Source organism: Astyanax mexicanus, chromosome 12, assembly GCF_023375975.1.
Source record: "Astyanax mexicanus isolate ESR-SI-001 chromosome 12, AstMex3_surface, whole genome shotgun sequence".
Lineage (NCBI taxonomy): Eukaryota > Metazoa > Chordata > Actinopteri > Characiformes > Acestrorhamphidae > Astyanax > Astyanax mexicanus.
Window position 1 is genome coordinate 17,391,412 of NC_064419.1, and position 14,332 is coordinate 17,405,743.

At 38.5% G+C, this 14,332-nt stretch overlaps 1 protein-coding gene across 1 annotated transcript in view; it reads left to right on the forward strand.

The window, feature by feature from the left end:
• ralgps1 (Ral GEF with PH domain and SH3 binding motif 1) overlaps positions 1–3,038 on the forward strand; it is a 148,373-nt gene extending 145,335 nt beyond the window's left edge. Inside the window, exons 18-20 of the mRNA XM_022670725.2 lie at positions 1,014–1,119; positions 1,316–1,407; positions 1,504–3,038. Of these exons, the coding sequence (XP_022526446.2) occupies positions 1,014–1,119; positions 1,316–1,407; positions 1,504–1,533 (228 nt within the window). The 3' untranslated portion in view covers positions 1,534–3,038. The remainder of the gene's footprint in view (positions 1–1,013; positions 1,120–1,315; positions 1,408–1,503) is intronic.
• The last annotated feature ends 11,294 nt before the right edge of the window (positions 3,039–14,332 follow it).

Below are 14,332 nucleotides of genomic sequence, written 5' to 3' on the forward strand. Positions count from 1 at the left end.
TGTCTTTGAAAGATAGGCGCAGAAGTGCTGTCAGCATTGCTGCAGAGATTGAAGAGGTGGGGTCAGCCTGTCAGTGCTCAGACCATACGCTGCTCACTACATCAAATTGGTCCACATTGCTGTCACCCCAGAAGGGAACCTCTTCTGGGGTCTGTACACAAAAAAGCCTGCAAACAGTTTGTTGAAGACAAAGAACATAGATTACTGGAACCATGTCCTATGCCATGGTGTAGGGCTGCATGCGTGCAGCAGGTGTTGGGGAGCTACATTTCATTAAGGGACACATGAGTTCCAAAATGTAATGTGAAACACTGAAGCAGAGCATGATCCCCTCCCTCCAGAAACTGGGAGACACAGGACAGTGTTCCAGCATTATAATGACCCCAAACACACCTCTAATACAGCCACTGCTTTATTGAAGAGGCTGAGGGTAAAGGTGATGGACTGGTCAAGCATGTCTTCAGACCTAAACCCAATAGAACATCTTTGGGGCATCCTCAAGCGGACAGTGGAGGAGCACATAGTTTAAAATATCCGCCAGCTCCGTAATGTCGTCATGGAGGAGAGGAAAAGCATTCCAGTGGCAACCTGTGAAGCTCTGGTCAACTCCATGCCCAGAAGAGTTAAGGCAGTTCTGGAAAATAATGGTGGCCACACAAAATATTGACGCTTCAGGAACTTTCACTAAAGGGTGTACTCACTTTTATGCCGGTGGTTTAGACATTAATGGCTGTATATTGAGTTATTTGGAGGGAAGAATAAATTTACACTGTTATATAAGCTGCACACAGACTGCTTTTCATTGTGTTAAAGTGTCATTTTGTCAGTGTTGTCCCACGAAAAGTTATACTTAAATATCTGCAGAAATGTGAGGGGTGTACTCCCTTTTGTGATACACTGTATTTAGTTCATATCAGTAGCTGGCTTGATGGTAAATCAGAGTGTAATGATGGTAAATCAGGTGAGCTGCTAATAGATTTGAACACTTTCTCTGGGGCACTTGTGTCTTCCAGTACAAATCCAGGCCGTGTAAGAAGATCTCATTAACAGGCTGGATAGTGGTGCTGCCAGATGACCCTGAGCATCCCAACATTTTCCAACTCAATGACCCTGATAAAGGTATTTACTGTGACTTAACATGTAATAAATACATCTCACCATCATCTGTTAAGTCTGTTAGGTCTGAATTAAAAGCTCTGTATCTCAAACGCCATGAAGATTTAGCTTTTTTGTATGTTTGTTTGAATTTTTTTTTTTTTTTTTTACTTATTTCTGAAAATGTTCAAATTTAATAAGAGACTTATTCTGGGCACAGGGAATGTTTACAAGTTCCAGACTGGATCTCGCTTCTCTGCAATCATCTGGCACAAGCACTTGGCTGAGGCCTGCAGGTGTATAAGACCACAGGTGAGATTTAAATGTGAAGCACGTTTGGATCAATGTATTTAAATGTAAAAAAAAAAAAAAAAAATACAGGAATAACTTTTTTCTTGTGTGTTGCAGATACCAGCCAACTTGATGTCTTTTGAATAGCTGCCAGATACAGAAGGACAAACTGAAGGGACCAGTCCTGAAATTGTACAGGAACAACTGAAGAAATGAACAATGTATGAAAAGTGTGAGACATTGCTCTGTACACTAACAATCCTGTTGATCAGGGTCCAGTATTTATTGGTTTTTGCATTGTGTTAATCAAGTGAGGGTTCTGTGCAATTTGGGGAAGCCTTTCTGAAAATGTGCCGAAGAAGAACAGGGGATACGTGTTCATCACTCCAACAGCCGAAGCATTGCTGCTCATGGAACAGAAAAGGAAACTCTTTCGTTGTTTTTGCTATGGGTTTGGCCATGGAACAACTGTGCTCTACTCGTACTGTGAAGCTGTCCAGATTTCATCAAATGAATTCACTTGTTTATATTTTAAATAGCTTCTCGTCTCCAGCAAAGGGGTGTACTGATTTCATCCACAGTGAATTTGTGAACTGTTAGACCACATTATAGTGTGGCTGCCATCTAAATATTATCAATGTTATTAACTAGTATACATGCATACTGCTCTGTGTGAAAAATCAAGTGTACAAAATGTTGTCTTATTTATCTGTTTCATGTGAACAAGTGCCAAAATTAGAATATTTGTATTATTCTCAATGTTATCATTATTTTTGACTCTGTGTGATGTTCTGTGAACTAAAACGAAGCACTTAGAAAGTTTAGAAAGTTTTAGAAAGTTTAGAAAGTTTTAGAAAGTTTAGAAAGTTCTAGAATGTATTCTGGAACAGTGAGATCCCAGTACCAAACCGAAAACAGGACATATGAAGTTTTCATATAAAGCATTTAATTGGAAATCCCTTTTTTTTTTTTTCTAATGAGCTGACCCCAGTTTTATTTATGGTAGTTTTGTTGGTAGTAGAGCGATCTGTGAAAAATGTGGGTTTAAAAAAAAAGCCCATTCCTATGTAAATGACTGTATATTGTAAAGTATTTTATTTTGTATGTTGTAGTAACACAATCATTGTGGTGAAACAAATAACACTGTTATCACTCCACCCCTCTTATTTCAGTGGATTTACAAAATACAGTATGTACTTTAAAAGAAAGACGGAGAAAGAGAGACTTTCTTTATTTAACTGTGAATCAAACAGAGAGCTGTAGCAACATGTTATTACTTTCTGTGACACAACATACAACCCATTTGTACAGATCTGGATCAGCGTATTATGTCGTATTATGTGTGCATCAGCATATTTTAAAACATGCTTATGACTAGCAGTATCAGATCCGACACTGTATGGAGGCATGACCTTTCTGTTACCTCTTTGTTTATTAGTATTTTAATAGATTTTACACTAAGGTCACAGCTAAATGGGGTATCTTTGGTTAAAGTGGCCACAGCAGTGCTTAATGTAATGACCGTTTCACTTTTGTGCACTTTTGTAATTAGATTTTTTTTACTCTGAATCATATTAGCAGAAAACATGTTTTTCAGTCTGTATTACACCCCTGTACTGATGTGCTAAAGAAGCGACTGTACGTGTTTGCTGCCTCCTGTTTTGAAGTGTTTTTTGTTTGTTAGTTGTTTTTTTATTGTCATCTACACACACACACACACACACACACACACACACACACACACATGTGACCAGTGCATCTAAATGTGAATGAAGGGATGAGCTTAGTAATACCTTGGTTATGTGTGTTTTCCTTAAAACTGGCAAATACTACAATACCAAATGTCCTTTCTTTACAGCAAATTTAATATCTCATGTTTGCACCATCATGCACTGTAAAGAAAAACTTAAAAAAATAAAGGCAACAGTTTTCATCCTTTGTTCTTTTAAGTAAATGTAAGCCACTTAAAATATACTTAAATAAATTATCACAGTATAACTAAAAACACAACATTATCTAAACGTTTTTCAACTCCTATTAACTCAAGATCTACTCAATTTTTTTAAATAAACATAACTTAATAAAGTTAAAATAAAGATCTATGAATTTTAGTTGTTGTAACATTTTTTTTTATTCTACCAACATAGAAAGATCCATGCAAACTGTAGCCTAATTTTTTTGCCTTTGTATTTCTTAAAATATAAGCCCCTTAATTAACACAGACATAAATACATTTAGACTTGAAAAACATCTGCATTTATTGAGATAAAATAAATAATCACAGTTCTCAACAGTTGTTACGTGACATGAACAGAGCAGTAAAAATCAGTTTTGACAAAATCAGTCAAAATAATAGCATGGGAGCTTATGCTCTGTTATCATTTTATTATACTCAGTTTATTTATCGATAAATAGTACCAAACGTGCTTAACTAAAGTCTCTTCATTGCATTTATCAGCATTGCAAAAACACCAACCGACAATCATGCCTAGTTCTTATACACACACTGAGCCTCCACACTAGCATTTAGCTATTAGCCTGCTAACACACTGCCTGTCCAGACCAGAGACTGTAAAAAAAGATGGACGCCGTGTTTCCGTTCCCATTCACTCAATGAAAATGAAGCCAAAATCTTCCGCCATGTTGGCGATCCTGAAACCCGATTCTGCGCAGTAGAGACCAGAGGAGGGAGAAAGACTGTGGATAGCAACCTACTCATTTGAATAACCCCGCCCCTGAGGGCTGCCTCTCGGTCGCATACTGCAGAGCGGAGCTGATGGTCTGTTATTGGTCCCGCCCATAAGCAGCCCTTTTACAATAACCACACCTTTTTAGAATAGAGCTGAATAACGTTTTAAAAACCGAATTCTGTGGGGATATAAAAATAAAATATAAAAATTCGACAATATAAGCAGAGGTTACACTAGCTGTTGCATTTAAATAATGGAGGTAGAATTACAGTATATTAGAAAAAAACGTGATTGAATGTTGTCTGTTTTGCCATTGAAACCTATGGGGATGGGTGGGGTTACACGGCTTTCTGAAACCGAACAGCAGGGGGCGCCCGACCTGTGGTGGCTTCACTTTTGAGAGACGATGCTATGTCCAGCTATATACAGTCTATGGTCCAGACTAGATAGCTAGCTAGATTAGTTAACTAAATCACCCTCAGTCCTTATCCACATATAAAGTCTCCACACTAGCATTTAGCCTGCTAACAACCTACCAGCTCACCAGAAACTCAAACATGAGCCAAACTAAACTACCAACCAACCCAGTAAGCTACTGCTAACTGGCTATCTAACCACTTTCAACACATGTCTACAATTACACCCTTAAAGTTTCACCTAGCCACAACAAGATCTGATTACTTCCAGACCTGTAGAATTAAGAAATCACTTAAATGCAACCTGTCTGACAACATGAAGGATAAGGAATCCAAAAACAGATGAGAAAACAAACCCATTTCTAAGGCTTTGGGACTCCAGCAGCCATGGAACATTGGTTAACCTTCCCAGGAGTGGCCGACCGACTGGAATTAATTAAAATGGGCACGAACAACTCATCCAGGAGGTCACAAAAGAACCCAGAACAACATTTAAAGAACTGCAGGTCTCACTTACCTCAGTTGGGAGAGTTCCAAGGCAAAAAACACTGCTAAACAAAAATAATACAAAGGCCCATCTCACATTTACCAAAAAACATCTTGATGATCCCCATGACTTTTTGTTTTTTCAATATTCTTTGGACTGAGGTAACAAAAATTGAACTTTTGTTTGTGTGTAACATTACATCTAGCGTAAAACTAACACATAAATTCAGAATAAGAACATCATACTGAAACTCAAACATGGTGGTGGTAGTGTGATGGCCTGGGGCTGCTTTGCTGCTTCAGGACCTGTACAAACTGGCTGTACTAGATGGAACCAGAATTCTGCTGTTTACGCAACAATCCACCCATCTGTTTGTGACCTTAAACTTAGGCGTACTTGGGTTCTGCAGCAGGACAATGATCCAAAGCACACAAGTTCACCTATGAACAGCATAAAAAAACTAAATGAAGGCTAAGTGTCTGATTGAGATGCTGTAGTATGATCTTAAATAGGCTATTCATGCCCAAAAATTTAACTGAATTACAACAATTCTGTAATGAAGAGTGAGACAAAATTTCCCCACAGAGACTCATTGCCACTCATTGGTAAAGGTTGATTGCAGTTGCGGCACAACCAAGTTATTAGGTTTAGGGGGGCAAACACTTTTTCACACAGAGCTAGATTGGGTTGAATCCTTTTTTTTTCCTTGAGGGTATAAACAGCAGACTAGTGGAAAATACAAATGACCTCTTGGCATAACCAGAAGCAGGTCACATAGGAAAGCCTACTGTTAATGCACACGGTGCAGATCTCATTCAGCACATGCTGGAAACACCACGCTGACAGCTTAGTGTTTCACTGCTGGATTTGATGAGTCATTTACTGGAAAGAAAACTGGGAATCTAGCCATGATCTACAGACCTCACCTGCTCTGGTGTAATCACTGCACTTAGAGTGTGTGTGTGTTAATATATATATATATATATATATATATATATATATATATATATATATATATATATATATACACACTACCGTTCAAAAGTTTGGGGTCACATTGAAACGTCCTTATTTTTGAAGGAAAAGCACTGTAATTTTCAATGAAGATAACTTTAAACTAGTCCTAACTTTAAACAAATACACTCTACATTGCTAATGTGGTAAATGACTATTCTAGCTGCAGATGTCTGGTTTTGGTGCAATATCTACATGGTGTATAGAGGCCCATTTCCAGCAACTATCACTCCAGTGTTCTAATGGTACAATGTGTTTGCTCATTGGCTCAGAAGGCTAATTGATGATTAGAAAACCCTTGTGCAATCATGTTCACACACCTGAAAACAGTCTAGCTCATTACAGAAGCTACAAAACTGACCTTCCTTTGAGCAGATTGAGTTTCTGGAGCATCACATTTGTGGGGTCAATTAAACGCTCAAAATGGCCAGAAAAAGAGAACTTTCATCTGAAACTCGACAGTCTATTCTTGTTCTTAAAAATGAAGGCTATTCCATGCGAGAAATTGCTAAGAAATTGAAGATTTCCTACAACGGTGTGTACTACTCCCTTCAGAGGACAGCACAAACAGGCTCTAACCAGAGTAGAAAAAGAAGTGGGAGGCCGCGTTGCACAACTAAGCAAGAAGATAAGTACATTAGAGTCTCTAGTTTGAGAAACAGACGCCTCACAGGTCCCCAACTGGCATCTTCATTAAATAGTACCCGCAAAACACCAGTGTCAACATCTACAGTGAAGAGGCGTAGGGCTTCAGGGCAGAGTGGCAAAGAAAAAGCCATATCTGAGACTGGCTAATAAAAGAAAAAGATTAAGATGGGCAAAAGAACACAGACATTGGACAGAGGAAGACTGGAAAAAAGTGTTGTGGATGGATGAATCCAAGTTTGAGGTGTTTGGATCACAAAGAAGAACGTTTGTGAGACGCAGAACAAATGAAAAGATGCTGGAAGAATGCCTGACGCCATCTGTTAAGCATGGTAGAGGTAATGTGATGGTCTGGGGTTGCTTTGGTGCTGGTAAGGTGGGAGATTTGTACAGGGTAAAAGGGATTCCGAATAAGGAAGGCTATCACTCCATTTTGCAACGCCATGCCATACCCAGTGGACAGCGCCTGATCGGAGTCAATTTCGTCCTACAACAGGACAATGACCCTAAACACACCTCCAAATTGTGCAAGAACTATTTACAGCAGAAGCAGGCAGCTGGTATTCTATTGGTAATGGAGTGGCCAGCGCAGTCACCAGATCTGAACCCCATTGAGCTGTTGTGGGAGCAGCTTGACCGTATGGTACGCCAGAAGTGCCCATCCAACCAATCCAACTTGTGGGAGCTGCCTCTAGAAGCGTGCGGTGCAATTTCTCCAGCTTACCTCAACAAATTAACAGCTAGAATGCCAAAGGTGTGCAATGCTGTAATTGCTGCAAATGGAGGATTCTTTGATGAAAGCAAAGTTTGATGTAAAAACAATGTTATTTCAAATACAAATCATTATTTCTAACCTTGTCAATGTCTTGACTCTATTTTCTATTCATTTCACAACGTATGGTGGTGAATAAGTGTGTACTTTTCATGGAAAACAAAATTGTTTGAGTGACCCCAAACTTTTGAACGGTAGTGTGTATATATATATATATATATATATATATATATATATATATATATATATATATATAGGTGCTGGTCAACGAATTAGAATAATTTGAAATAGTGCAATCATGAAATTCTTTGAATGCATTTTTTGTGCAGAAAGCAAATCAGGTGTTCACCGCACCTGTCCTACTCGTTAGACTAATCACAGAACTCGTTACCTGGAAAAAAATTTGCTCAGCTGAGCTTTCCAAAAGGCCCATTTAGGCCATTTAACTGTGACACTGTTGTTTTATTGAATTAGAATAATGGAGAAACCGTTTCATTGAATTAGAATAATTTTTATTATAATTACAATCATCACTTTCTCAGTATTTTGTGGCTGCCCCCTTGGCTTGTATGACTGCCTGAAGTCTCCGCGGCATCGATTTGACCAGCTTGTCGCAAGTTTCCGCACTCACAGCTTCCCAGGCAGTGGCGATCTTCTGCTTCAGTTGGTCCAGCGTAGTAGGCTTTCTGTCGCGAATTTTCCGCTTGACGATGGCCCAAAGGTTTTCAATGACATTGAGGTCAGGCGAGTTGGCCGGCCATGCCAAAACTTCAAGCTGTTTTTTAGTGAACCAATCTTTGGTCGACTTTGCCGCATGAGCCGGTGCAAGATCCTGTTGAAATATGAAGTCTTCATCGCCGAACTGTTCCTCAACAGTCGGAATCAGGAACGTTTCCAGAACATCTTGATATACGGCAGCATTGACAGTCTTCTTGAGGAAGCAGAGTTTCCCTACACCTCGAGCGGACATGCATCCCCAGACAATAACGCTCTGGGGAAACTTGACGGATCTTTTCACTCACTCGTGGTTGTAGGTTTTGCCACCACAACGCCAGACACGAGGACCTTGGTCACCGAAGGAGATGCAGAAGCGTGATTCGTCACTGAAGACCACTTTCTGCCAGTCTTCAGCAGTCCACTCGCCGTGTTCTTTGGCCCACTTCAGCCGTTTCTCCATTTGTTTCTTGTTCAGCATCGGTTTTACTGCTGGAACGCGAGATTTGAAGCCGAGTTCGCGCAGACGACGGTAAGTGGTTGATCTGGAGACGTCAGCGCCGGTCTGCTTGTTCCACAAGTCGGTGAGCTCGGAAGTGGACTTGAACCGGTTGCTGACTGCGATCTTTCTCAGCTGCTTGTTGTCTCGAGCAGAAGTTTTTCGGACGCCGGAACAGTTGGTGCGCTTGCTGCAGTTTTTCTTGAGAGCTTTGCAGACGGAAGACTGGCTGATGCCGAGCTGCTCAGCAATTTTAGTTTGGCTCAAGCCTTGTTGGCGAAGGGCTTGAATTTGAGCCACTATTCCGGTTGAGAGGTCGCGCTGCTGACCCATGATTGATTTTACAACTTAGAAATTCTACTCAACCCTGACTTTATACTGCACAGTGAACACTCTTCACAGAAAACAAAAATTTGAGCATTTATTCTAATTCAATGAAACGGTTTCTCCATTATTCTAATTTAAAATAAAACAACAGTGTCAGTTAAATGGCCTAAATGGGCCTTTTGGAAAGCTCAGCTGAGCAAATTTTTTTCCAGGTAACGAGTTCTGTGATTAGTCTAACGAGTAGGACAGGTGCGGTGAACACCTGATTTGCTTTCTGCACAAAAAATGCATTCAAAGAATTTCATGATTGCACTATTTCAAATTATTCTAATTCGTTGACCAGCACCTGTATATATATACACACACATAAACACACAGTGTGGGATTGTAATGCAATTCAGAAGGAAGATAAAAGTAGGAAAAACAAATTATTTTAAATATAGACTGATCTGAGTAATATTTATTGATGTACACATAGAGAAGTTGTAGTGTAATACTGCAACATGCCAGGTGTCTGTAGTTGTAGAGGTTCCTAATGGAATCCTGTGAAAATCCATTCCTACATGTTGTATGGTAGGAATGTTGTGTTTATAGAGCGTCCACTAGCATCACGCACATTTTCAGTCTCTTGAGAAAGCAAGATGAGTTATAATAGCACCCTAGTTTAAAACTTAGCTCAATATCTAGTTCTACACCTATCTCAACATACAGTTGAGCTCTAAACCTAGCACACCTAGCTTTACACCTCTCTCTACACCTAGTTCAAAACCTAGCTTAACATCTAATTCTACACCTGGCTCTACACCTACTTTAAAACCTAGATCTACACCTAGCACCACATCTAGCTATACACCTAGTTTAAAACCTAGCTCAATATCTAGTTTACACCTAGCTCAACATCTAGTTCTTATCTTAAACATATTTCTACATCTAGTTCTACACCTAGCTCTAAAACTAGGTCTGCACCTAATTTTAAACCTTGCTCTAAACCTAGCTCTACACCTAGCTTTAAACCTAGTTCTAAACCTATTTTTACACCTAAGTCTACATCTATTTCTACACCTAGCTCTGAATTTGGTTCTTAACCTAGTTCTACAACTAGTTCTATTCATAGTTCTACACCTAGCACTGCACTTAGTTTAAAACCTAGCTCAACATCTAGTTGAGCTCTAAACCTAGCACACCTAGCTTTACACCTCTCTCTACACCTGGTTCAAAACCTAGCTTAACATCTAGTTCTACACCTAGTTCTACACCTAGCTCTGAATTTGGTTCTTAACCTAGTTCTACAACTAATTATATTCATAATTATACACCTAGCTCTACACCTAGCACTGCACCTAGTTTAAAACCTAGCTCAACATCTAGTTGAGCTCTAAACCTAGCACACCTAGCTTTACACCTCTCTCTACACCTGGTTCTAAACCTAGTTTTAAACTTAATTCTACAACTAGCTCTAAACATAGCACCACACCTAGCTGCTCTTCTCCTAGCTCTACACCTAATTCTACACCTGGCTCTAAACCTAGCTGTAAACATATTACTACACCTAGCTTTAAGCCTAGTTATAAACCTATTTCTACATCTAGTTCTACACCTAGCTCTAAACCTATTTCTACACCTAGGTATACACCTATTTCTACACCTAGTTCTACACCTAGCTCTAAAACTAGGTCTACACCTAATTCTAAACCTTGCTATACACCTAGATCTACACCTAATTCTAACCCTAGTCCTTAGCCTTTTCCTACATCTAGGTCTACATCTAGTTTTAAACCTATTTCTACACCTAGCTCTACACCTAGTTCTAGAACTAGAGCCACACCTACAACAGGGAAAAAAATAAGGAGGCATAAATGCAATAATGCTTGATTAAATGTCCCAAGCAATGTGAAGATAGACTGCCATAGGAAAAGTAGAGACATTTATCCTGTATCCATATCTTCTTATTATTTATTTTTAACTCTTTTCAGTGCAATCTTAACAATGTATGGGGTTAAATGAACTCTGTGAGTTAATAAGGGGTTTTAAATAGTGAACTATTTTAAAGTTTTGGTGAGAAGAGTGTAGATCTTTATATAAACCCAGGAACATAGGAAGGTAAAATCAGCTTTGTGCGAGTTAAATGAACACTTGGTTATGTTTAGAATGCGGTACACTGTAAAACCCGATAAGTTGACTGAACTCAAAACTTTTGTCGTAACCGATTACCTAATAAATTTTAAGTTCATGTAAAATATTTTTTAAGTACAGTGAACTTAACAAATACATACACAAACATATTTAAAATTAATATTTTCCTGAACTTGTATTTAGTCTTCTTTCCGGTTTCATTCAACTATTTGTTTTAAATACACATAGAAAAGTAGATGAAAGAAAACAGTAAACAACTAAAAGTACTGAGAGCACCGCAAAAACACAGAGTTACTGCAGCTCAGTAAATGAGGCTTGTTCTACAGCCTACAACACAGAGAGCAAGTATTTAATAATAATCTGTGATCTACAAGTTTACCTAAGGTAGCCCCGGGTGAATCACTACACACTGATGGTGAGTGTCAGTAACTGTTGGACACACCCAGTATGCAAATAGATTGTGACAGAAGCCAATGGAAAAGAAGCTGTTAATGGCAACAGACTAAACTCAGTTATTATAAGTTGGTTCAACTCAAAGATCTCAGTTTTAATGTATATATGTGCCCACAACTCAAAAAAGTTGAGTATTGTTTAGAAATCTCCAATTTTGTGTAAAACAGACTTAATTTATTTGAGTTCAAACAACTTCTGGGTTTACAGTGTATGACTATATATGAATCTGAATGACAGCTCCAGGAAGCAGTTCTACAGTCCCCGTTTCTAACCTGTGCACACTCCTACACACAAAAATACAGCTTCACACACACTAATAACTAGATCTAAGGTTCTCGAATTTCACCGCTGTCTGCAGAGTCTCTTAAATTGCTGTCTAAATTTATTTCCTGGGTACTCTCTGTCTCAGCTGCACCACCGGGCACCCGCTCAGGCTCTAGGCCAGCTGGGGATCTGAAAGCTACAATACATTGAACTACAGCCATGGGAGGAATGTGCAAATATGCAATGACAGTAGCAGAGACCTGATCTGATCTCTATCTGTCTCCACTGGGTTCTGATCAAGGATGTGTTTTTATTCTTCTGGGATTCCAAAAGAAAGGAGAAATCTACACAGGTGAGTGGTGCAGATGATGCTGATTTGATTAATACTGCTAGTTTAGCCTTAACTTTACTTTAGCCAGGTACTTCAAACTGGCATACTGTTATATATTTTTGTTTACTTGTATGGTTGATTGTAAAACTGTATTTTTTTCATTTTTAAAAACCTCAGTAGCCCCTGGAACTATTACATTGTACCTATCGCAATCACAGTAACCAACGAATAATAACCCATTATTAATCAATGATGCCAGGAACCAATAGTGAACCAATAGTGAAGATGCATGGGTTACTATGTAAAACACCCAGTGTTTTTAAGTAACTGTAAGTATGAGATAATAATAAAATAAAATAAATATTTTCTACATGCTAAACATGAAATGTTAGTTAAAGAAAGCCTTTTGGAGACAAGTGTATTGTCTGTTTGTATGTGTTTAATATTAATATAATTGCACACAATTTTAACAAATGCTTATGGGCTAGACATATGTTATATATAAAAATAACAGCTTATTATCGATTAGTGATAATAGAAATCAGATTATTGGGGTCAGGTGGCGCGGAAGTGATGAGCAGCAGCACACACAAAACAAAAAAAAAACGTTTTTTTTATATATGAATATTGGTCAGCTGATCGAAAACCTTCAAATAAAATCAGATTATATCAGGAGGTGAGAATGTCTATAATTTTATATTTTTATTACTTGTGCTACTTTGATGGATTTGTTGCAGTTTATTTGAGTTTCAATTTAACTTGACATGTCATTAGTAACTAAGTTCTTTTTTAAGGCAAACCCGTATTATAAACCGGAGTAATAATTATGTAACTGATCGTATAATTGTATTTGCTGGTAAATGTATGTGAACTTGCAAGCAGAAGGGAAGAGTAAAATGCAACTTTAAGCAGATAAAAAAAACTCTTTACATGCAAGGTTTAATAAAGTGAGATTAGCGCGTCCGCTAAACTGTGCACCATTCGGACTCTGAGCTGTATTAAACTACAGTGTTATTCTACACACTTCCCTTTATCCCAGAGAGGAAACAGCCGTGATGTCGCGCGCAGTTGAGCCTTACATTTCCACATCCGCTGCTTCAAATCCAGACTTCCTAACACCACTTGTAATCAGTTTATTTTGAGTGTGTGTACAGTAGTGCATAAGAGTTTTGCACCTTTAGAAGTTTCTATATTTCTGTATAAAAATATGACCTAAAACATGTCCTGGTAGATAAAGAGAATCCAGTTAAACAAATAAGATAAAAATATTGTAATTTGTAATTTATTTAGGAAAATGATCAAATATTCCACATTTGTAAATGGTCTAAAAGTATGTGAACCTCTAGGACAGGGGTCGGCAATTAAGTTTGGCCGCGGGCCAGATTTATTCCAAGCCATTACATGGCGGGCCACAAGCACTTGGCGGTGGTGGGGGGGGGATTGGCGGGCGCGGAGGCGGGGGGGGGGGGGAGGCGGGGGATTGGCGGGCGCGGTGGCGGGAGGGCGCTCTTAAAATGACAAGCAGACATTCAAGTGGGCTGATGTGGGTGAAATCTGTGGACTGACCATTGGGGGCGCTATTAATGATATACCTGTTTGTTAAATAAAAAAAAACAAACGAATAAAAAAAAATAACAGAATAAAGAAGCTAGCAGTTATCTAACAGCCCGTGGCTCTATCAAAAAATCTTTAATACATTTTTCTGTTTTGGAAAATTAAGTTTCTAAATAAATATATAATGAAAGAGCATTTTTGAGACGGACAGTCCGATTTTTTTTTTCATTATAGTTCAACCTCACGGGCCAGATGTTTCTTGCTTGCGGGCCGCATCTGGCCCGCGGGCCGCCTATTGCCGACCTATGCTCTAGGATTAGCAGTTAGTGTAAAGGTGAAATTAGAGTCAGATGTTTTCAATCAATAATAATGCACATGGTTTAAAATTACAGATATATTTTATTTGTATTGTTTTCTGATATTAATGTCTATGAAGATGGATGCCTGTATAGCACCACTAGCTGTCGGCAAATTTCATTTGATTTTAAACGAAGTAAAATTATATATATATTTTTTATTTATTTAACTTTCATTGAATAACATTTTAGCTGCATTACATTACATACACTTAAAATTGCTGTGTATACTGCAGCGCAAGTATGTACTGCATATACAGATGGCATTTAAATTTTAAATGTAAAAAAAGT